Here is a 24,800-nt window from a genome sequence, read left to right as displayed (position 1 = left end):
TGTCCAATTTGGTAAATTCAATGACTGCAGAATGTTCCGATTGTTTCACTGTCAAACTTTTGATGGGCAATTACTGACAACAACAATGTCTGCTAGTCTGTTAATCTCAAAATTCTTATCACAGCACATGATTTATAAAGCACTCAAAGTCCCAATTAGTACACACCAGCATGCCCTTGAATCAATCTTTGAGTGATGAAAACTTCCTGATCAGAATGCGTTCAATGGCTTGATTTTTTTTGCATCTTAATTAACTAAATATGCAGCATTATAGTTTGTATAGGAGGTCATGGCACAAAACTAATAATGCAGAGAGCACTGGTTTGAGAGTAACCAGCAAGTGGCAATCAATGCAAGTCTTGGGAGTGAGACTCACATGACACAATAAAACAGCAATCATTGTCAAAGCCATTAAAAATGTTTTACTCAGCAAGTCATTTTTACAGAAACATAAACCACAATATCTTTAAAATCTATAATTTTTAACAATAAAGAAATATGTGTTTTACTTCTGATTTATGCATCTATAACTTCTGAGTGTTGAAGAACAATTAAACTTTATCCAAATGTATATACCTGTACTTTCTTCAGAGCTACAGGCATCCCATCCAGTAGGCATGATGCTCGATATACTTCACTAAACTGTCCACGACCAATCTTTTTCACGATTTGGAAATTTCCAAGTGTATTGAGGCCCAAATCAGGACGTAGAGGTTTCTGTAAATGTGAAACATACATGAAATTAAACCGAGAAAATTTTCTTTGTTATTCAACTCTGATCAAGTTTTTTGGAATTGGCATTGTCTGGCATCAGTAGTTCCTGGCAAATTGTAAAAATGATTTTTTTTTCAAATAGTTAAGCAGCCTATAACAAATGGCAAACTAATTAATGAAAAGTATTTTCGATGAATTTGAAAAAAAAATAAGCCCAGAGTTTTTGCTAGGCTTTAAAGTACACATGAGGCCTTTAAACAGAGAAACATAGAAGATAGGAGCAGGAGAAGGTCATTGGACTCTTCGAGCCTGCTCCGCCATTCAACGAGATCATGGCTGATCTTAAAGTTCAGTACCCCGTCCCCGCCGTAACCTTTAATACCCTTATACTGAAGAAATACATCTAATTCCCTCTTAAATATATTTAATGAACCTGCCTCTACTGCCCTCTGTGGCAATGAATTCCACAGATTCACCACCCTCTGGGTAAAGAAATTCCTCCTCATCTCGGTCCTAAATGGTTTGCCTATTATCCTCAAACCATGGCCCCGGGTTCTGGATTTTCCCATCATTAGAAAATCCCATCTGCATCCACTCTGTCCAGTCCTGTCAGAATTTTATAGGTCTCTATGAGATCCCCTCTCAATCTTCTAAACTCCAGCGAGTACAATCCCAATTTGCGCAATCTTTCCTCATAAGTCATTCCTGCCATTCCAGGTATCAGTCTGGTGAATCACCTCTGCACTCCCTCCATTGCAAGAACATCCTTCCTTAGATAAGGTGACCAAAACTGCACACAATACTCCAGGTGTGGTCTCACCAAGGCCCTGTACAGCTGCAGTAAGGTATCCTTGTTCCTATACTCAAACCCTCTTGATATGAAGGCCAACATACCATTTGCCTTTTTAACCGCCTGCTGTACCTGCATGCTCGCCTTCAGAGACTGGTGTACAAGTACCCCTAGGTCTCTCTGCACTTCCCCATCTCTTAATCTATTGCCATTCAAAGAGTAATCTGCCCTCCGGTTTGTATTACCAAAGTGGATAACCTCACATTTATCCACATTGTAGTGCATTTGCCATGTATCTGCCCAGTCCCTCAATTTATCCAAATCACACTGGAGCTTCCTGACCCCCTCTGCCGTGCACACAACCCCTCCTAGCTTAGTGTCATCTGCAAATTTGGAGATATTACATCCAATCCCCTCATCCAGATCATTAATGTAAATTGTGAACAGCTGGGGTCCCAGTACAGATCCCTGTGGCACCCCACTGGTCACCGCCTGCCACTCAGAAAACGAGCCATTTATCCCAACTCTCTGTCTTCTACCTGCCAGCCAGTTCTCAATCCACATCAATACTTTGCCCTCAATCCCATGAGCCTTGATTTTGGAAGCCAGTCGTTTATACAGGACCTTATCGAAGGCCTTTTGGAAGTCCAGGTACACCACATCCACTGGCTCTCCCCCATCTATTTTACCTGTCACCATCTCAAAGAATTCCAATAGATTGGTCAAGCACGATTTACCTTTTGTAAATCCATGTTGACTCTGTCCGATCCCTTCTCTGCTAGTCATATGCTCCGCTATTACATCCTTAATAATGGATTCCATCATTTTGCCCACTACTGATGTAAGGCTCACCGGCCTATAATTCCCCGCTTTTTCTCTACCCCCCTTTTTAAATAGTGGGGTAACATTAGCTACCCTCCAATCCATGGGTACTGATCCTGAGTCTATCGAGTTCTGGAAAATAATTCTTAAAGCATCTGCTATCTGAATGGCCACTTCTTTAAGTACCCTAGGATGTAGATTATCAGGCCCTTGGGATTTATCTGCCTTCAATCCCATCAATTTCCCCAAGACTATGTCCTTAGAGATACTGATTTCTTTCAGTTCCACCCTTGCATTAGTCTCTATGTTTCCCAACATCCTTGGGAGGTTATTTGTATCCTCTCTTGTAAAAACAGAACTAAAGTAAGAATTTAATTGATCTGCCATTTCCTTATTCCCCATTATATATTCCCCTGATTCCGACTGCAAGGGACCTACTCTGGATTTCACCAATCTTTTCCTCTTGACATATTTATAAAAGCTTTTGCAGCCGGTTTTTATATTTGCCGCAAGCTTACTTTCGTAATTTATTTTTGCTCTCTTGATTAATCCCTTTGTCCTCCTTTGGTGCATCTTGAACTGCTCCCAGTCTTCGGTTGTGGTACATTTTTTGGCCAATTGATATGCTCTCTCTTTGGACCTAATGCTGTCTCTAATTTCCCTTGTTAACCACGGTTGAGTCACCTTTTTTGGTTTATTTTTATGCCAAACCGGTATAAACGATTTTTGCAATTTCTCCATTAGATCTGTGAATGTTTTCCATTGTCTATCCACAGTCAACTCCGCCATAAACACCACCCAATCAATCTTATTCAACTCCCGTCTCATACCATCATAATTCCCTTTATTTAAATTCAGGACCTTAGTCTCGGTTTTAATTTCATCACTCTCCATGTCAAGTGAGAATTCGATCATATTGTGATCGCTCCTACCCAAAGGGCCTCATACAACAAGATTGTTGATTGCATAATACCCAATCTAAAATGGCCTGCACCCAAGTTGGTTCCTCGACATATTGGTCTAGATAACCGTCCCGTAAACATTCAAGGAATTCCTCATCCTCAGTATTTTTACCAATTTGACTAGTCCAATCTATATGCAAATTAAAGTCTCCCATGATGACAGCTGTTCCCTATTGCACGCTTTTCTAATTTCTCTTTTAATGCCTTCCCTCACCTCTACACTACTATTTGGAGGCCTATATACCACCCCCACTAACATTTTCCTCCCTTGCTATTCCTCTGTTCTACCCATATAGATTCCACATCTTCCGAGTTGATATCCTTTCTGTCAATCGTGTCGGTCCCTTCTCTCACCATCAATACTACCCCACCCCCTTTTCTTTCTTGCCGATCCATCCTAAATATCGTATACCCCAGGATGTTAAGTTCCCAGGCTTGCCCACCCTGCAGCCATGTTTCTGTAATCCCAATCAAATCATATTTGTTTATCTCAGTTTCCACAGCTAATTCATCTACCTTGTTCCGAAGGCTTCTTGCATTAAGAAATAAAGCCTTCAGATTTGCTTTTTTCACCCTCCTTGCTCTTTCTGATTTTTTTACTTTCGCTGCCTAACCTAACTTTTCCTGTTTCATCTTTTCTGTCCTTTGCCCTATCATACAGGTTCCTATCCCCCTGCCAAATTAGTTTAAACCGCACCCGACGGCTGTACCAAACATAGCTGCCAATATATTGACCTCTTTTGGGTTTAGGTGTAACCTATCCTTCTTGTAGAGGTCATGCCTTCTGCAAAAGAGATCCCAATGATCCAAGAAGCCAAAACCCTGTCCTTTACACCAGCCCCTCAGCCACACATTCATTTTTCTTAACCTTCCATTTTTGTCCTCAGTTGCACTTGGCACAGGTAGCAAACCAGAGATCACCACCCTGGCTGTCCTATTTCTTAGTTTCTGTCCTAGCTCTCTGTAATCCTTTTTTCAGTACTTCTTCCTTCTTTTTATCTATGTCATTGGTACCCACATGTACCAAGACATCAGGCTGTTCGCCTTCCCCTTTTAGAATACCCTGGACCCAATTTGTGATATCCCGCACCCTTGCACCAGGGAGGCAGCACACCATGCGGGCATACCTATCTGGCTCACAGAATCTTCTGTCTGTATTTCTGACAATAGAGTCTCCAATGACCACTGCATTCCTCTTTACCTTTTGGTCCACCATGCCAGGCTCAGTGCCAGTGACCTGGTCACTGCTGCCAGCTTCTGTCAGGTCATCTCCCTCAACAGCATCCAACAAAATATACCTGTTACTGAGAGGGATATTCACAGGTGTACTCTCCATTTTCCTGGTATTTTTCTTCCCTCCCCTGACAGTTACCCACTTACCTGACACATCTGGTCTTGGGGTAACTATGTCCCTGAAAGTTGAATCTATCAACTCCTCACTCTCCCTTACCAGCCATAGGTCCTCAAGTTGCAGCTCCAGTTCCCCAACTCGGTCCTTAAGGAACTGCATCTCGGTGCACCTGACGCAGATGTGGCTATTTGGGAGGGTGGGACTCACTCATGGTTCCCACATCTGACATCCAGTACAAAGCACTAACCCCATAGGCATGACTGAGCTAAAATAATGCCACTTACCTTTCTCCTCGCCTGCTTTTGCCTAAGCCTGTTGAGCCAAAGGTTGGAAGTTCCACTCCTTCAGTGCCCCACTCACTCAGTGCGCCGCTCCTCGCTGGCCACTCCCTCCCCTTTTACTCCTTTTACTGGCCCCTTGACCAATTAACCTTTGACCAATTAACCCAGTCACTCTCTCCAAGCTCCTACTCCTCTGACTCACAGCTCAAACTCCAGCTGCTGCCTCCTCAGACTCCCAGCCCGATTTGAGTAGGCCCAAGCCCCAGTAAGCCCTTGTATTTAACTGCTTACCTCCACATCACTCTCTCCGAGCTTCTCCTCCTTCCACTCCCAGCTTGAATTTACATGTAGATTGGACCAGCCAAATTAGTAAGTCCAGCTATTTATTCTATTTATTCCTATTTATTACGAGCCTATTATTTCTGAGACAATCATGAAATCCTTATTTCATACATTATACAAACAAATTTATTAGTCTAAATAGCTCAAGCATCTTTCATCAAATGCAACTGATTGTTTTCAGCATACAGAGCATGCATTTAAATTATTGCTCAAAGCACAGTGTTTATCTTTATTCAGCTGATGTTTATACTGGGGTCCAAACCAGAGGAGCTAACAAAAACAACAGAAACATCTCGGTTGCTAAATTCACAAATTATAGAGTTAAAAAACTACAGTAGGTTGTTGCAAATCTTGTCAACTTTACTTCAAAGGTTGGAACTGTTTTCAGCTTGGTTATATCAATCTACCAAGTGCTGGTGATATTTTCACCTCACTAAGCACAATACAAATTTAGAGGACAAGGGCTAGGCAAATGCCATACATACTGTAGTTTATTACCTGGGATCTCAAGATTAGCATTCTCGATAATTCAGTTTTATTCTCAAACAAAATCATGGATTATTCATCTCAATATAATAAATTTTCAATTGCGTTCACAATTTCCTATTTTAACCTCTCCCCAAGTCTGTCGGCTTTCCTTCCTTCCGTTTAGTCAATGCCAATGTCATACTGTTTCTCATTCTGATCAAGTCTTGGATCCAATGATTTCCAGCCGGCTTGAATATTGGACCACTTCCTTCCTACCCTTCCTCCAAGCTTGCCCTTGAATCCTTCAAACCTTTAATTCCCTGATTCTATATATAAAAAAAATACTTGGAACACAATTTACGGATGTTAAAATTTAATATGAAATAGAAAACATGATGTACAAGGCTCCTGCCAAGAAATGAGAAAAATACACTTGAAAATTATTTCACAAGTTCCAGCAAAGGATACCTGTGAGAGATGTAAACATTTCTCACATTAAATACTGACAGATTTGTTCAATATTCCCATTAGTTCAAAAAATTTCCAAAACTTAAAAAAAAATTCACTGAAAGCGATGTTTCAATTGATGCATCAATGGACATACACAAATAGTAGAGTTCTCAAAATGGACTGAAAACAAAAGGAAATTCAATTGATATATTTAGAATGAGATATTTAAAATACCATGCGACAGACAACATATGCCAAAAAAAAAGAAATTCAATAATAATTGTTTTTGACAGATGCAAAACTCTCGCATTTAGCATTACTGCTTTTAACCAATTTTGTTGTTAAGGGGCTGCAAAAAAAATCAATGAACCAATAAAATTACGTATGAAGCACAGATTTTGAACAATTTTTTAAAATTTCTGCTATTTTACACTATCTTAGAGCACTGTAAATGGTTACCACAAATGATTAAAACACCACATAATAGTGGAGATATTCCCCATATTTTGTCTTTTCATTCTTTAAGGCCAATAATAATTATTCTCCATTTCTCACACTTCAGATTTTGTTTAAACTTCATTTCTTGATTCATCTCCATTTAAAACCAATTAGGCTTTAGCTGTTTAAAATTAAATCCTGCTTGTCCTTATCATTCAGATACATAGCAATCCAACTCCAGCAAAGGAATCCAGATTTTTTTTATTGATATTGATTTGCTTTTGTCAAGTTCCATGTTTTATTAAACTCCTTCACAAAAAGAAATTTATGCATGGACAAAATATGCAAAGAGAAGACATTTTCCATGAGATTAACAAGGATTGAAAAGTTTCATATTGCCTAGTTAAAAAAAATAACATTACATAAAGCAAACCTTATCTTGAGTACTTTATCATTTCCCTCATCATGACTACAGTTAATATTCTGGATATGTGAAGAAATTGCTTGCCTGTTTGGATTTTTTTTCCTAAGGAAGTCACAGATTCAAACGAGCCCATAATCTAATTTAAATTTCATCTCTGCAAATAGAAAGGGAAACTCCTGTACATTCATATTTTTTATACAAGCAACAGAAAGAGTTAGCAGAACACTGTTACAGCGCCACTGATTGCTGTTCGAATCCGGCACTGTAAGGAGTCTTTATGTTCTCCATGTGACTACATGGGTTTCCTCCAGGTGCACTGGTTTCCTCCCACCCTTCAATAACAATCGGAGCTTGTAGGTTAATTGGAGTAGTTTGGGGAAGCACAAGCTTGTGGGCTAAAAGTTCTTTTACCATGGTACAAGGACTGCCTAAAGAATTCTCTTGTTGCCTGCTACATTGACCACCGCCAGTAGGCTGATATCGCCTCAAACCGTGCATCTTGGCGCCTCACAGTTCGGCGGGCAGCAACCTCCTTTGAAGAAGACCGCAGAGCCCACCTCACTGACAAAAGACAAAGGAGGAAAAACCCAACACCCAACCCCAACCAACCAATTTTCCCTTGCAACCGCTGCAACCATGTCTGCCTGTCCCGCATCGGACTTGTCAGCCACAAACGAGCCTGCAGCTGACGTGGACATTACCCCTCCATTAATCTTCGTCCGCAAAGCCAAGCCAAAGAAGAAGATGTCTACATTTAAAATTCTGAAAATGATTGACAGCTAAAATGCTACCATCATTATTTTGGTTAAAACAAGGAAAAGACAAACAAAAAAAAGTCATGCTTTTAAAAGTGTATGAGCTATGAATGCCAACTATCAAATGAATGATAAACTATTTGATAATATGGTTAACAGTGTGAGCATTGAGGCTAAGTACATATATTTTTGGTTTGTTTTATATTCTTTAAGTAAATCCAATCTATGGCACAATTTTTGTCTTATTGGCGCATGTGATAACTTGACAAATGTTAGCATCAGCTTTTGAGGAACTATGACAACCACATGCTGAGAGCAAAGTCTCACTAATGTGTTCTGGCATGCAAGTCTGTAATCACACATTTACATATGCAATGACCTACATTTGCATGTCAGATCACACACTGTCTTGGTTTATTAAAGCCAGGCACCTCCCAGTACACTGTGAAGACATTGGTGATATAAGGCCAGAGGGTGGTGTTTCTTGGCAGCTGAGGGACAAACTGCCACCAAGGATTAGGCTGATACAGGCTGAGCATTAGACACTTCATTAGAGGTAATCTGTTTAACAGTGGGCAGTGTATGTAAACTTCACAGCCTATTTGCAGCACCTTTTCCTCTCATGGCCTCTCTTCAAAAGGCCAGAGTAGCTGAGCGACAGCTTGTCTCATCTGCTGCCATGTCCTGTCATACAATTTAGACATGGAGAGGTGACGCGAGGAACAGCATAACTGTACATCACCAACCACCACTGGGTCACTTATTCATGATACAATTTTGTTTCTTGTTCCAAATTCTGAATTTTATACCAACAAGGACTTTGATTCAAGTCACTTGTATGCAAATCTAAAACACTTCTCATTTCTGATTTGAGTGCTAATACATAAATTTAATAAAAACAAACATGTGTTTGGTTGCACAAATTTTATAAAATATTGCAAATGAATCATCCATTTAACGAATGAAAACAGCTGGAAATTTAAATTGAGAAAAATTCTCAATTTATTAATTTACTTTGAATTCAAATCAGAAAATAAGTTTCATATAACATTTTTTGTCTATAAATAATCTATAAAAGGCATAATTATTTTCCTTCCCATTGTAATTACTTATTTATGATCATGTTTCACTCCAATGACATAATGAGAATAAAACCCTTTGGTATGTTTACATCAACAGTGCAAGAGCTGTAAATTCCAAGCAAACACATAAAATAAATAGGACAGTGAAAATTTGATTCAGTGATCTTACCAGTATGAACCAAAAGTGTATTCAGTAAATTTATAGGACTTCTAGTTCAAAATTATCTCAGCTCAGCAGAAATAAAAATACCCATTTTCCAATAGATCATGCCCATGTCCATTGCTTTTTTCTTTGGTAAAATTGTAAATACAGAAAACATGCCTAAAAAAATCATTTCCCTGTAATTCAGAACATTTTCCTGTAAAATTGCATGCATCGTATCCCTGTCCCAACGGCCAGACATAGATATACACCAGAATACTATCCACACCTTGCCACTATTATTTAATACAAGACACATTCAGAGCAGTCATTAAAAAAAGCTAATGACAGTAAACACAGCATAAAACTGATGCACCAGCATTGAGCGCTGTAACGTAGTCATAGGGTGATGATGAAATTCTAAACTGCTTGAGCAGTAGTCTCTCAGTTCAGAAAATCATCAAAACACCTCAAGTGTGTTGCACCTTGTAATACTCTCTCACTATAACAAATTTAAAATCTTCCTTCAGACCATTATATCACTGTTAGTGATCTCATGCAATCAGCATGCATTGTTTTCCAACAATAGATTATTCACACTTCAATGCATCTTGAGAAATATTGTTATGAAATATGATAAGTTCACAACTATGCGACATCAATGTGACACATAAAGCAACGGAGTATATAGATAAAACAAAGCAGCAATTTCAATTTCAGTTAAGGTTACTTTCTTGAAAAAAAAATCACGTACATAAATCAATAATGCCAGTTGAAATTACATGAACTCAAATTGTTCGTCCTGCAAATCAGGAAACCAAATTACTGGTTTGACAAGTCTGTAGGCATAAAGGTAAATATCACAACAGCTTTATACTGAGAAGATTTTACAAATCACATTAGAGCTATCTTTCTGAATTAGATCACATGTTATTCATCAAGTTGCAAATGTGGTAATGCCAAATGTCAGTCAGGATTTTGACTAATTATGAAATGGTCAGCCTCAAGCAATGGATAATGTAGCAAAGGTTAAGTAATTCTCAGTATCATTAACTTGGGTGTGAAAAAGTGAATCTCAAAATAAAGTCATGACATGTGCAAATAGTTGAATTCCAGAAGGTGCAAAAATGTGCTCGTTTCAGTCAGCACCAAAGTGGCTAACATTTTTTTCCCAAAAATTGCAATCAAATGTTTAGCTCAGTCTAAAACAATAGGCTATAGGCATAAATATATATTTATTCCAAGAATACTATTCATAATTCTCCACAATAAACAGATTGCCATGACTTCACTCCTGTTGTACATAACAGGTCATTTAAAATTCTACTGTATTATCTTTCTAAAGTAACCTATAAGGCATGCGGCGATATTGTAACTGCCATAATGAATCACAATAGATTCCAATCAAAATTTTAGGTGATGAAAACTTATAGGAGTTGTGCTTATGGCGAAAGGACACAAGTTCTCATAAAACTTTAACAAGACAGACCTCAATATACCATTCTTATAATGTATACCTGTCTAGAAAAATGTTCATTTTTTTCCAGCTCTCTGGAGCTATATGATACAAGGAATCCACAGACACACTGCAGGTCAGCAGATTTATTTTAGCATGTTGCTGCTGTTCTCGTGTTAGTTGCCGAAAATAGCCCTCTCAACAGTTAAGGCATTTAAGATGTAGGAATGATCAAAACATAGGCAACTTGAAAAATGGTTAAAAACGTAATTTTAAAGCTCAAATCCCTCAAGCCATGTCAATAAATCAGTGGAAAGTAAAATGAGGAGGTCATATATAACATTGTTACATGGAATCAATGCAAATTTATCAAGCAAAATGCAAATTTGGTACAAGTATTTAGCAGTGCTGCTATTTGAATGTGGTATAAGGGATGATTAACAAGGTTTTATAATGATTAATGTGCTTTCAAACCAAAGCTGCCAAAATATTGCAGTCAATTTACTACAATTCCAAGCCATCCTAAGTTGAACCAATATTCTTTTCAGAAATAAACTTCAATGGTTTTACCACTCAATATTTCAGCTTGTGCAAAGTTTGCTAGTATTTCAGCTGTATTATTATGAAAATAAAAATGATTAATTTATTTCGTGGAACATCAATGTGAACACCATTTCCAGAAATTCTGAGAACATATCAAGATGCATTTGTCAATCTTTCTCCATATTATTTTTTAAACTAGTAGAGCCTTTCAGTCTTTCCTCAGCAAATGTATATTGTATTTTCTACAAATACTGTAAAACCCCTGGCGATTGGAAAATGACGGATAAGCCAGTTTTCTGGTTGTTGACATTCACTCTTACAATGCTGAACTCATACACCTGCATTAAGAATAAATCATTTAAAAGACAAAAATACTATACTTACACTGAACAAACTTCACTTGCATGAATATATAAAGCTTAAAGCATTTTTAGTTTATTTTCAGTCACATTCTTTGAAAACATTCAACTGTCTTAGCATCTGCAGGTTCCTCCCACTCTATGGACCCACCCAAAAGAACAATAACAGTCTAGATCACACATGTCAAACTCTGGCCCGCGGGCCAATAATTATATTTGGCCCGCAAGATCATATTAAATATATATTAGAGTTGGCCCGCTGGCCGCCGCGCCAGTTTAGCGCATGCACACTGAAGGTGAAAATGAAGACGCCGCACTCAGCCCGCCCGGCTCCCGGACACACAGATGCGGCTGGAGTTGGGGACCATCCTCGCTGGGTCTGCGCTTCAGCGGCGACGCCGGACCGAACGTCTCGTTGGCGATGCCTTCCCCCTCGCTCCGTGCGCGGCAGACCCTGCCTCCCGGTCCTTTTGTTGGAGACGAGCCCGGGTCCGTGAGATCGCAGTTTAATCCCTCTCCAACCATGGGAGGGGGGTGGGAGCAACGCGCTCTTCTCAGCCAATTCCTCCACTGCCCCGGACGCCGGCGTTTCAACGGGGGGTTCGGGTGCCTTCGTCAGGCGACCGACCTGTTGGTCCAAGACAAGGGGAGAGCGTACAAACTCCACACAGACAGCACCTGAACTCGGGTGAACGTGGAGCTGCGACCCCACATTCCACATCAGGACTGTGTGTAAGATTGGGAGCAGTGAGGCGGAAGCTTATTTTGTTCCTGTGATTTAAGCCTTTCTTGGGGTGGTGGGGGGGGGGGGGGTCCTTCTCTGACCACTTGCCTAACAATTAACCTAATCAGATGTGGAGTTACCACAATACAACAGTTCTCAACCTTTTTCTTTCCACTCGGGTCCCTGTGCCATTGGTGCTCTGTGATTAGTAAGGGATTGCTTAAGGTGGTCTGTGGGTGGAAAGAAAAAGTTTGAAGACCACTGCTTTAATCATCCCTCATTGACTCGTCATGTGCACGGTTTCAGAGCTCCAAAGGAAATGGGCCAATGACAATGAAAGAGTTTATCCAAAACTATTATTAAACATTTATTTTAATAAGAAAAAGTTTAACATTACATATGTTGAAAGAAGAGAAAACATGCAGATGTTGTTGAAAATTTTCAACTTAGTCCAAGTTTTTAATTTTGGCCCTCCGTGAATTTGAGTTTGACACCCCTGGTCTAGATAATTAACCACCCCACCCCCCCATCCTAAATTTTACAGTTAAAGCCTCTGACCGGGGCGACTCTTATTAAGCAGGGATCAGAAGAGTCATCCCAAAGTCAAGCGACATCAACTAGCTCTTCATCCTGGGTGACACCACTGCTTTTTCACACAACTTTATTCAGCTGCTACAAGCAAAGCACGACCAAGGCACCAACCACTCCGCTGGGTGAATACTGGTTCCCATCTTCGCCATCACAGAACATTTACAACTTTAAACCTTTGTTTTAATTTTTATTACTCCTATTTTTATTTATTTTCCTTGACATTTTTGCCAGTTGCTTGAATCCCAGATAACAAGGTTTTACTGTATTCTATTACCCCCAACAGCTCTCTATTGTACCTGCAAATTTCCATTAGAATGTTTTCTGAAATAGCACCTGCAAAAGCACAGCACAGGGTGAGATGTTGAAACATTGGGCAATGCACAAAGTGCAAATCACCGTTAAGTGGGAAAATGTGCTAAATCTATTTTTCAAAACTTGGCTAAATCAATTCTAACCAAACATTTTAAAAGCTTTTGACACCTGCAAATTGGCAAACTGTTAAATTGGCTCAAGGTAAAAACAACACAGGAATATCCTATATACCAAAAAAAATTATAATGACCATATTTGCTGAATTAAAATTCTTAGAAACCAAATAGGGTGAAAAAGCCTATTAAAGAAAATTGAATAGCCTGAGTTATAATATTTCGAGTCAAAAAGTCAGAATTTTACAGGATAGAAATAAACTTTCAGACCATTTCATTTGTTGTCTACCTCAGTTGATTCATCTTGCCTTGGTTTGGTACGTATCCCTCTCAACCTTTCTCATCCATGTAGCTGCCGAAAAGTAAATTAAATGTTGTAATTGTACCTACCTCTTCCTTTCGCAGCTCATTCCATCTACCTACCATTCTCTGTGTAGATTCCTTTAAAATCTCATTCTCCCCTGCCTTAAATCTAGGCCCTCCAGTTTTGGACTCTGCTACCCTCAGAAAAACAGCGATGACTATTTACAGTTTTTATGTCTTTTATGATTTTATAAATCTCAACAAGCTTTCCCCTTGGGTTCCTGTGCTCCAGGGAGAAAAGTCTCAGCCTAACCAGCCACTCCTTAAAATTCAAGCCAGTCCTTGTGAACCTTTTTTTGCATTCTTTCCAGCTTAAATATCACATTTCCTCTTGCTAGGTGACCAGAACCACACAATACTCTTAAGTGTCTTCTATACTCAATGCCCTGACTGATGAAGGCAAGCATATCAAACGCCTTCTTCACCATCCTGTTTACCTATGACACCACTGATAAGGAACTATGCCCCTGTACTCTTGGTCTCTGTGCTCAACAACACAAGTCCTGATCTGGTTTAAGTCCTGATCTGGTTTAACCAACCAAAATGCAACACCACACCCTTGAGCAAATTAAATTCCATCTGTTATTCATCTCCCAACTTACTCATTTCATCCAGATCTTGTGTAACCTCTATTCTTATCAGTTTTGCTGTCTTCTGCTAACCACTCTAACAATATTGTAATTTATATCAAAATTACTTTGATAGCAATCAACAGTGGACCCAGCACCAATCACTGCATAACACCACTGGATTTGGTGATCTTCAATTTGATAAACAAACCTCTACCAACACTACCCTCTGATCATTAACATCAACCCAATCCTGTATCCAAAACACCAGCTCACTCTCGATCCATTCCAGATTCATCAATCATGTGAGACAGTCTCAATTGCTTTGAAATCAATGTGAACCACATCCACCTCGCCCTGCCTTCATCAATACTCTTTGAATAAAATCTTGATCAAATTGATGAGATAGAATTTCTCACGCAGAAGCCAAGCCTTTCCAAAATCTTGCCTTTCTAAATGGTGATTGACCCAGTCTCTCAGAATCCCTTCCAGTCACTTATCCATAACTGATGTTAGCTCTCCAGTCTATAGTTCCCATGCTTGTCCTTTTAGTACAGCATTTCTTAAATAAAGACATATTTGACACCTTCCTATCTTTGTCATATCACACATAAATATCTGTCTGGGTTCCTTTAATTTTTTCCCAGCTTCCTGCAATGCCCTTGGATATATTTGATCAGGCCCCAGGGATTTGCCTATCCTTTGGCATATTGATATGTCCAACACCTCCTTTTCTGTGGACCTACTAAGATATTACATTTAACTTACCAGAGTTCCCAGCATCCATCTTTCTCTATAGTTAACACATATGAGAAATACCAACTGAGGTCCTCTCTCATCTCTTGTGGCTTCATACATTGATCTTTAAAATGACCAGTTATCTTCCTCAATTCTTTTTTGCCCTTAATATATTTGATATATTCTGATTCACCTTATGCTCATCTTCCACAGCTATCTCATGTCCCCTCTTGGTCCCCTTGATTTCCCTTCATCCCTCTACATTTCAAGGGATTCACCATCTCGAGGACCTTTCCTAGACTCAACTAATGTCATTGGGAAGAAACCATGTCAGCACCTCTACTTCCTCAGGAGTTTGCAAAGGTTTGGTATGACATTGAAAACCTTGGCAAATTTCTACTGAAATTGTGCTGACCAACTGCATCTCAGCCTGGTATGGGGCACCAAGTGGAAAGCCCTGCAAAAGGTAGTGGATACAGCCTAGTATATTAAGGGAAAATCTTTCCCAACATCGAGAAAATCTACATGGAATGCTGCTGTTGAAGATCTACAGTAATCATCAAGGATCCACGTCATCCAGCACAAGATTTTTTTTTAAAAATTATTTAATTTAGAAATACCGCACAGTAACAGATTCTTGGCTCATGAGCCTGTGCTGTCGAATTACACCCATTGATTTAAACCACACCCCTCCAAACCCCAGTTCATTTTGAAGGAAGAGAGGAAACTAGAGCACCCGGAAGAAACTAATGGAGGCATGGGGAGAACGCACAAACTCCTTACAGACAGTTAGGGAATTAAGCAGCAGCCCCAACTGCTTGTGCTATAACTGTGTTGCACTAACCACTACACTAAGTGTGCCACCCTGTTCTCACTACTGCCATCAGGAAAGGGGTAGGGGTATAGGTGCCATAAGACTCGCACAACCAGATCCAGCAAGTTGCTACCCCTCCACGATCAGACTCCTAAACACAAACTCAATCTACAGCGCATTTCACATTTGCAAGTGATACCAGAAATTAACGACCAATCAGACTAAAAAGGGTCTGGTTTGAAAGGAAAATCTTCTCAAAGCCAATGTGAGAAGATGTCATCTCACACCAGGGATAGACTCCCTCGACGCCCAGTACAATCCCCGTGTCTGCAGACGCTGATGTTACAATTAGGCAGGTGTAGAATAGGCAATTGCATTCTGGGATAGAAATGACCCAAGTATATGCGTGAGTGCTGGAACGTCAAGGAAGAAATGATTAAAATAAAGATATAAACTTTGCCGCAGGGAAGTCTCAGCAGAAGGGGAGAGAGGGGAAATAAATAACAACAGCAGATAATATTTAAATAGCATGGGAAAGTTGATAGCGCTATAACAAACAATTATATGCCTTGCAGCAGAGAAAACACCCCCCCCCCCCCCCACCACATGACTGCTCCGTGCATGCAGCCTTTAGAGGCTACACAGCATTCTGGGAAGGCAGATCCACCATCACTTCCCCCCCCCCCCACAGTATTTATATATTGCACATGATAGCGCTACCAACTTTCCCCATGCTGTTTAAAAATTATCCACTATTGCTATTTATTGCTAGCTCTTTTCCGCAGTCCCTTTTATAGGTCAGTACATCAACAACAGGGGCTGAAGAGCTCATATTGTGCTGTATATAAAGCTTAATTATGATATAAGTAGGCATGGTTAATTTTGTTCAAATACAAGATCATAATACGTTAATCAGGATTTAGGGCAGGCCCACCAATGCTTGATGCGTCATGGCGTCACTGGTAGAAGGTAGGACAGTCCTAACCCAGGGGATGGCTCCTTGCAAGTGTAAATGCATGCAGGGTCCCAGTTAAAAGTGGTCAAGTGTGAACAGCAAAAACGCCATTCCTATCCCAGGACAATGAATGACCAATTTAGTCAGATGTAAGTGTAAAAAGGGCAAGAGACTCATTTAAGGGCTGTTTCTTGAGCATTATTTATTACTGATTTTTTTTTTTGCTTTGAGCAGTTTGTTTACATTTCTTTCTTTGTTTACAGTTCTCTCTTTTGTATATATATCTTTTCTTGAGTACAGTTTTCGGTACTACTGATAAATAGAAAATCTGCCTAGTCTGCAGGAAAAAGAATCTCAGGCTTGTATGCGATGACATGTATGAACTGACAATAAATCTGAACTTTGAGCTCCAGGACAGATTTAAGAAATTCCATCATATCCAAGCTCTTTGCACTATGGAAGCCGGAGTCAATGGATAGGAAGTCTACCACTGTGACCCCATTATTCTTTCAGCTAACTGAGTTCCCTACATTTTCTCCTCTTAATTCCCATTAACAGTGGTGGGGAGGGGACTCTATAACAATCCTATCAAAGCAACTATCTCTTCCCTCTCATTCTACTCATATCAGCTAACTGGATGATTCCCTATGAATATCCTTTCTATGTACTACTGTGATGCCTCCTTAATCGAGCATGCGATTTCCCCTCCTCTCTTTCCTATCATGCCTTTACTCTGGAATAATGAGCTGCCTGTCTTGCCCCTTACTCAGCTACATTTTTAATTATGATATTTATCGCCCAAGTCATGTAGCTTGCTGCAGGTCCTCATGACCTGCTCATCAGTCCTTTCAAATGAGAAATTACACACACTTCAACATCAATGATTAGGCTCAATTTTCCCATTTGCCACACTATTAATTTGATTTTCAGCCAAAAAGCACCATCAAATCTCTCCACCAGGAAATTGAAAGTCCTCCAGTTGAGGTGGAACCCATTCTCCTGTACTCTTTCACAGACCTACACATGTGATCCATGTATCTGAAGCTCTCCCCCTATATCAGCTCCCTAACTATGCATTTAACCTTGTTATCTTCTTAGTCCTTGATTTGCTGCCACATGTTTTAGGGGAGCAATCCAGAGATTATGGCCAGAGATTTGACAAAACAAAAAATATAAATTCAATTACTGCCTTTCTTTAAAAGAAATAAATCAATACACATTCAGTTTCAACAATATCTGGAAAGTAATTAACAATGTTCAAACTTTTTGTTTTACAAAAACCTAGTCAGGTTCAGACATTAAAATACAAGGAAAAGATTTTTTTTTAATGGTTATTCAGGCAGTGGATAATAGGCCTTTTCTCGGATTCATAATTACTGATATATGGATTATATTTCCATTAAAAGGCAATGAACCCCATCCATATGAAGAGTAGGATGATCATTTAGTAAGGGTTACACATGGCCAAATACAATTTGTGGAGGTCTTAAAAGAACAACAAAAACAAACCAGCAGTTACACATCTAATTCATAAATTGCTAAATATTTGGAAGTTGATAACAATCAGGAGGCAGGATTCAAAACCCAAACTGTGATCAAATCGTCAGGATTGTTAAGGCTTTAAGAGTAATATCAAGAACATTATATCATTATTAAATGTTTAAAAAGTCAGTCACAACACAAGTACACTTTAATAATGATTATTTTTATCATCCATTTGCTTGGTAACAAACTTGAGAATATATCTTCTAAAATATAATTAAAATGATCAGAATCTGGTTATGTTTAATTAAAAGTACTAAGGTTCCTGAGAATGGCCCTATGAAGTAATTTGGAATCTGGCCAGATCAAAAAACAAATTGTGCTCCACTATTTAATATCTGCGTCAAGACATCTGTTTTACATTTCATCCAACAGATGGCATCTCTGACAGCGCTGCACTTCATTACAAATGCACCCAAGACAGATTATAAACGCACACATATACAAATATATACATACACACCCATAATGATAATGAATTTATACCAACCCTTGATCTGAATCTCATACCATTGCACATAACAAATTTATTGAAAGAGAAATCTAACGGTTTTTTTTACATTTTTATGCCATAACAACTATGTGAATTAGACTTTACACAATGACCAAAAATGGAAATCTATTTAAATTCTTTGCATTTATCATTATTGAGTGAATGTCATTTTTAAAATGTGTCCATATAATAAATACCAAGAACAAGAGATGACTGTGACTCAATCAATCATATCTTAGAACTAATTGATCAAATTAGATGCTCACTGAAATAGGAGCAGCAAAACATTGCAAAAATTTCCAGTTAATAATTAAGTGCAACAAAAACAAATTTTAATTTGTCAGCATAGCAGTTTTTTTTCCCTCCCAAGAATTAAACAAACACTTGCAGATTACAAAACTATTGATAAAGTTACTGAAGTGATCAGTTAAGCTTCCAAAGAATTAACAGTTAAATGCTAATTTAAAAACTGATGATCCTTTTATCCTTTTTTTAAAATTACAATTAATTTAATTTTTAAGGTGATCATTTCAATAGAGTAAAAACAAATGCAAGATTAACGTTCTATTATTTAAGATGCATGTTGCAGCAACTTCAGTGGGGGAAAATACATGTTTCGATACAATTTTTAAAGTCACTAAGATTGCTATCAATGTTGCTTTTCATTGGCACCTCACTTTTCTAATCAATGACATACTGAATGAGAGGCTTCGTTTTGTACGGCATACAAATGAAACTCAAAATATGTTTTTTTTTAAAACATTGTCATACTTTCCTCATTATTGTTAATAAATTCTATTACTGAGAACGAACTCAATGAATTTGTCACTGAACTTGCACATTCTAGTTTACACTTTCTTCACTGTATTACTTCTATTTCTCAGTCCTTAAAAACGATTGGTTAAGGAGATACACAGTTACTTTCCCTGTTCACTTGAGTTCATTATGCAAACATGAACTTACAACTTCAGCAACTTGTGTCTTAAGCTGCACGGGACTTGGAAAAGTCAAACCAATGACAGGATCAGCAGAATCAAAATCTTTCCCATAGTCTCAAAATTCCAGCTTTTATATGGTTACATTATAACAAAAAATTTTTTTTCCAACAGTGCTACAGACTAATACAAGCCTGGACTTAATCTCAAAAGGCAACAACTATAATGCCAGTTTATATGTGTACATATAGAAATTTCACAATTGTGCAAAATATTTTCAGATTTGAATACTTTTTGATCAATTATTTTTCTTTTTATTCTGAGGGAAATTTTCAAAATCTCCCATGGGTTCATTAAAAACATCACATTCCACTTTCTGACCCCTGATGAAAAGGGAATTAGAGTAATCTTTAAAGCAGTTATGGAATTTAATCTGTGGCATTAACATGAAGGGAAACTGAGCACACAAATTATCATCTTAATTTTAAAGCAGTGAATTATTCTGTTGGGAGAGGTTAAATTATGATTAACAACCATATAATCTTTCACACACAGTAAATTAAAAGAAAGCTTCCCTTCTGTTTAAAACTCCAATTTCCAATATTGGATGAATAAAACTGAATAAGAAACAATAATAACACAATATTTGTCAAAAACAAATAATGTAATATCTGAACTCAAAATCAGAAATAGGAGGGCTCAGCCGTATGACCTGTCAAGCCTGCTACATTATTCAATTAAGACTATGCTTAATCTGGCCATGGACTCATCTCCACCAACCTGCCTTCTCCCATAACCCTTAATTCCCCAACTATGCAAAACTCTGTCTGTGTATTGAATACATTTAATGAAGGAGCCTCTTCTGCTTCCTTGAGCAAAGAATTCCACACAGTCACTCATCTGGGAAAAGGACTTACTCCACATCTCCATCCTTAATATACTACTACCACATATCTTGAGGCTGTCACCTAATCCAAATCTCTCCTACCAGTATAACCAACTTTCCTGCCTCAATCGTATCTATCCTTTCATAACAGCAGCGGCCCCGGCCCCGGTCCGGGCGAAGGGTAGACGGCGGCGGCCACGATACGGGCAGGAGCAAGGGGGAGACGGCGGCCCCGGCCTCGGTCGAGTGAGGCAGGCGGAGGCCCCGGTCCGGACAGGGAGTGGGAGGCGGCGGCCCCAGTCCAGGCACAGGGAGAGCAGCAGCGGCCCCGGCCCCGGTCCGGGCGAAGGGTAGACGGCGGCGGCCCCGATACGGGCAGGAGCAAGGGGGAGACGGCGGCCTCGGTCGAGTGAGGCAGACGGAGGCCCCGGTCCGGGCAGGGAGTGGGAGGCGGTGGCCCCAGTCCAGGCACAGGGTGAACTGCGGCGGCCTCGGCCCCGGTCCGGGCAGTATGGACCGACCTAGGAGGGGAGGCAGGCCCCTCCAGCCCGGGTAAGAAACCTGCATAGGAGAAGGCCACTCCGATATAAAACCTACGACCCAAGGACCTCGCTGCCACGTCCCAGCTTGCTTGGCCACGGCACACGAACCATGGGTGTAAAGGGTGGGGCCAGTACTGCGCGCACTGCACTCCACCTAAAAGCTCCTTTGCGCAGGCCCGAGGACAGGTCAACGTCCTCCCCCTCCACGTCCTCCCCCTCCACGTCCTCCCCCTCCACGTCCTCCCCCTCCACGTCCTCCCCCTCCACGTCCTCCCCCTCCACGTCCTCCCCCTCCACGTCCTCCCCCTCCACGTCCTCCCCCTCCACGTCCTCCCCCTCCACGTCCTCCCCCTCCACGTCCTCCCCCTCCACGTCCTCCCCCTCCACGTCCTCCCCCTCCACGTCCTCCCCCTCCACGTCCTCCCCCTCCACGTCCTCCCCCTCCACGTCCTCCCCCTCCACGTCCTCCCCCTCCACGTCCTCCCCCTCCACGTCCTCCCCCTCCACGTCCTCCCCCTCCACGTCCTCCCCCTCCACGTCCTCCCCCTCCACGTCCTCCCCCTCCACGTCCTCCCCCTCCACGTCCTCCCCCTCCACGTCCTCCCCCTCCACGTCCTCCCCCTCCACGTCCTCCCCCTCCACGTCCTCCCCCTCCACGTCCTCCCCCTCCACGTCCTCCCCCTCCACGTCCTCCCCCTCCACGTCCTCCCCCTCCACGTCCTCCCCCTCCACGTCCTCCCCCTCCACGTCCTCCCCCTCCACGTCCTCCCCCTCCACGTCCTCCCCCTCCACGTCCTCCCCCTCCACGTCCTCCCCCTCCACGTCCTCCCCCTCCACGTCCTCCCCCTCCACGTCCTCCCCCTCCACGTCCTCCCCCTCCACGTCCTCCCCCTCCACGTCCTCCCCCTCCACGTCCTCCCCCTCCACGTCCTCCCCCTCCACGTCCTCCCCCTCCACGTCCTCCCCCTCCACGTCCTCCCCCTCCACGTCCTCCCCCTCCACGTCCTCCCCCTCCACGTCCTCCCCCTCCACGTCCTCCCCCTCCACGTCCTCCCCCTCCACGTCCTCCCCCTCCACGTCCTCCCCCTCCACGTCCTCCCCCTCCACGTCCTCCCCCTCCACGTCCTCCCCCTCCACGTCCTCCCCCTCCACGTCCTCCCCCCTCCACGTCCTCCCCCTCCACGTCCTCCCCCTCCACGTCCTCCCCCTCCACGTCCTCCCCCTCCACGTCCTCCCCCTCCACGTCCTCCCCCTCCACGTCCTCCCCCTCCACGTCCTCCCCCTCCACGTCCTCCCCCTCCACGTCCTCCCCCTCCACGTCCTCCCCCTCCACGTCCTCCCCCTCCACGTCCTCCCCCTCCACGTCCTCCCCCTCCACGTCCTCCCCCTCCACGTCCTCCCCCTCCACGTCCTCCCCCTCCACGTCCTCCCCCTCCACGTCCTCCCCCTCCACGTCCTCCCCCTCCACGTCCTCCCCCTCCACGTCCTCCCCCTCCACGTCCTCCCCCTCCACGTCCTCCCCCTCCACGTCCTCCCCCTCCACGTCCTCCCCCTCCACGTCCTCCCCCTCCACGTCCTCCCCCTCCACGTCCTCCCCCTCCACGTCCTCCCCCTCCACGTCCTCCCCCTCCACGTCCTCCCCCTCCACGTCCTCCCCCTCCACGTCCTCCCCCTCCACGTCCTCCCCCTCCACGTCCTCCCCCTCCACGTCCTCCCCCTCCACGTCCTCCCCCTCCACGTCCTCCCCCTCCACGTCCTCCCCCTCCACGTCCTCCCCCTCCACGTCCTCCCCCTCCACGTCCTCCCCCTCCACGTCCTCCCCCTCCACGTCCTCCCCCTCCACGTCCTCCCCCTCCACGTCCTCCCCCTCCACGTCCTCCCCCTCCACGTCCTCCCCCTCCACGTCCTCCCCCTCCACGTCCTCCCCCTCCACGTCCTCCCCCTCCACGTCCTCCCCCTCCACGTCCTCCCCCTCCACGTCCTCCCCCTCCACGTCCTCCCCCTCCACGTCCTCCCCCTCCACGTCCTCCCCCTCCACGTCCTCCCCCTCCACGTCCTCCCCCTCCACGTCCTCCCCCTCCACGTCCTCCCCCTCCACGTCCTCCCCCTCCACGTCCTCCCCCTCCACGTCCTCCCCCTCCACGTCCTCCCCCTCCACGTCCTCCCCCTCCACGTCCTCCCCCTCCACGTCCTCCCCCTCCACGTCCTCCCCCTCCACGTCCTCCCCCTCCACGTCCTCCCCCTCCACGTCCTCCCCCTCCACGTCCTCCCCCTCCACGTCCTCCCCCTCCACGTCCTCCCCCTCCACGTCCTCCCCCTCCACGTCCTCCCCCTCCACGTCCTCCCCCTCCACGTCCTCCCCCTCCACGTCCTCCCCCTCCACGTCCTCCCCCTCCACGTCCTCCCCCTCCACGTCCTCCCCCTCCACGTCCTCCCCCTCCACGTCCTCCCCCTCCACGTCCTCCCCCTCCACGTCCTCCCCCTCCACGTCCTCCCCCTCCACGTCCTCCCCCTCCACGTCCTCCCCCTCCACGTCCTCCCCCTCCACGTCCTCCCCCTCCACGTCCTCCCCCTCCACGTCCTCCCCCTCCACGTCCTCCCCCTCCACGTCCTCCCCCTCCACGTCCTCCCCCTCCACGTCCTCCCCCTCCACGTCCTCCCCCTCCACGTCCTCCCCCTCCACGTCCTCCCCCTCCACGTCCTCCCCCTCCACGTCCTCCCCCTCCACGTCCTCCCCCTCCACGTCCTCCCCCTCCACGTCCTCCCCCTCCACGTCCTCCCCCTCCACGTCCTCCCCCTCCACGTCCTCCCCCTCCACGTCCTCCCCCTCCACGTCCTCCCCCTCCACGTCCTCCCCCTCCACGTCCTCCCCCTCCACGTCCTCCCCCTCCACGTCCTCCCCCTCCACGTCCTCCCCCTCCACGTCCTCCCCCTCCACGTCCTCCCCCTCCACGTCCTCCCCCTCCACGTCCTCCCCCTCCACGTCCTCCCCCTCCACGTCCTCCCCCTCCACGTCCTCCCCCTCCACGTCCTCCCCCTCCACGTCCTCCCCCTCCACGTCCTCCCCCTCCACGTCCTCCCCCTCCACGTCCTCCCCCTCCACGTCCTCCCCCTCCACGTCCTCCCCCTCCACGTCCTCCCCCTCCACGTCCTCCCCCTCCACGTCCTCCCCCTCCACGTCCTCCCCCTCCACGTCCTCCCCCTCCACGTCCTCCCCCTCCACGTCCTCCCCCTCCACGTCCTCCCCCTCCACGTCCTCCCCCTCCACGTCCTCCCCCTCCACGTCCTCCCCCTCCACGTCCTCCCCCTCCACGTCCTCCCCCTCCACGTCCTCCCCCTCCACGTCCTCCCCCTCCACGTCCTCCCCCTCCACGTCCTCCCCCTCCACGTCCTCCCCCTCCACGTCCTCCCCCTCCACGTCCTCCCCCTCCACGTCCTCCCCCTCCACGTCCTCCCCCTCCACGTCCTCCCCCTCCACGTCCTCCCCCTCCACGTCCTCCCCCTCCACGTCCTCCCCCTCCACGTCCTCCCCCTCCACGTCCTCCCCCTCCACGTCCTCCCCCTCCACGTCCTCCCCCTCCACGTCCTCCCCCTCCACGTCCTCCCCCTCCACGTCCTCCCCCTCCACGTCCTCCCCCTCCACGTCCTCCCCCTCCACGTCCTCCCCCTCCACGTCCTCCCCCTCCACGTCCTCCCCCTCCACGTCCTCCCCCTCCACGTCCTCCCCCTCCACGTCCTCCCCCTCCACGTCCTCCCCCTCCACGTCCTCCCCCTCCACGTCCTCCCCCTCCACGTCCTCCCCCTCCACGTCCTCCCCCTCCACGTCCTCCCCCTCCACGTCCTC

The 24,800-nt window shown here is 44.5% G+C and overlaps 1 protein-coding gene across 3 annotated transcripts in view; it reads right to left on the bottom strand.

Annotated features, from left to right (window-relative positions):
- nek7 (NIMA-related kinase 7) overlaps positions 1-24,800 on the bottom strand; it is a 224,589-nt gene that overhangs the window by 90,273 nt on the left and 109,516 nt on the right. For all 3 annotated transcript variants that reach the window (XM_069937882.1, XM_069937880.1, XM_069937881.1), the window contains one exon: positions 577-717. In XM_069937882.1, coding sequence (XP_069793983.1) covers positions 577-603 — 27 coding nt within the window. In that variant the 5' untranslated portion in view covers positions 604-717. The remainder of the gene's footprint in view (positions 1-576; positions 718-24,800) is intronic.

This window comes from Narcine bancroftii, chromosome 5 (genome assembly GCF_036971445.1).
Source record: "Narcine bancroftii isolate sNarBan1 chromosome 5, sNarBan1.hap1, whole genome shotgun sequence".
NCBI lineage: Eukaryota > Metazoa > Chordata > Chondrichthyes > Torpediniformes > Narcinidae > Narcine > Narcine bancroftii.
This window is presented reverse-complemented; position numbering and strand designations above follow the sequence as displayed.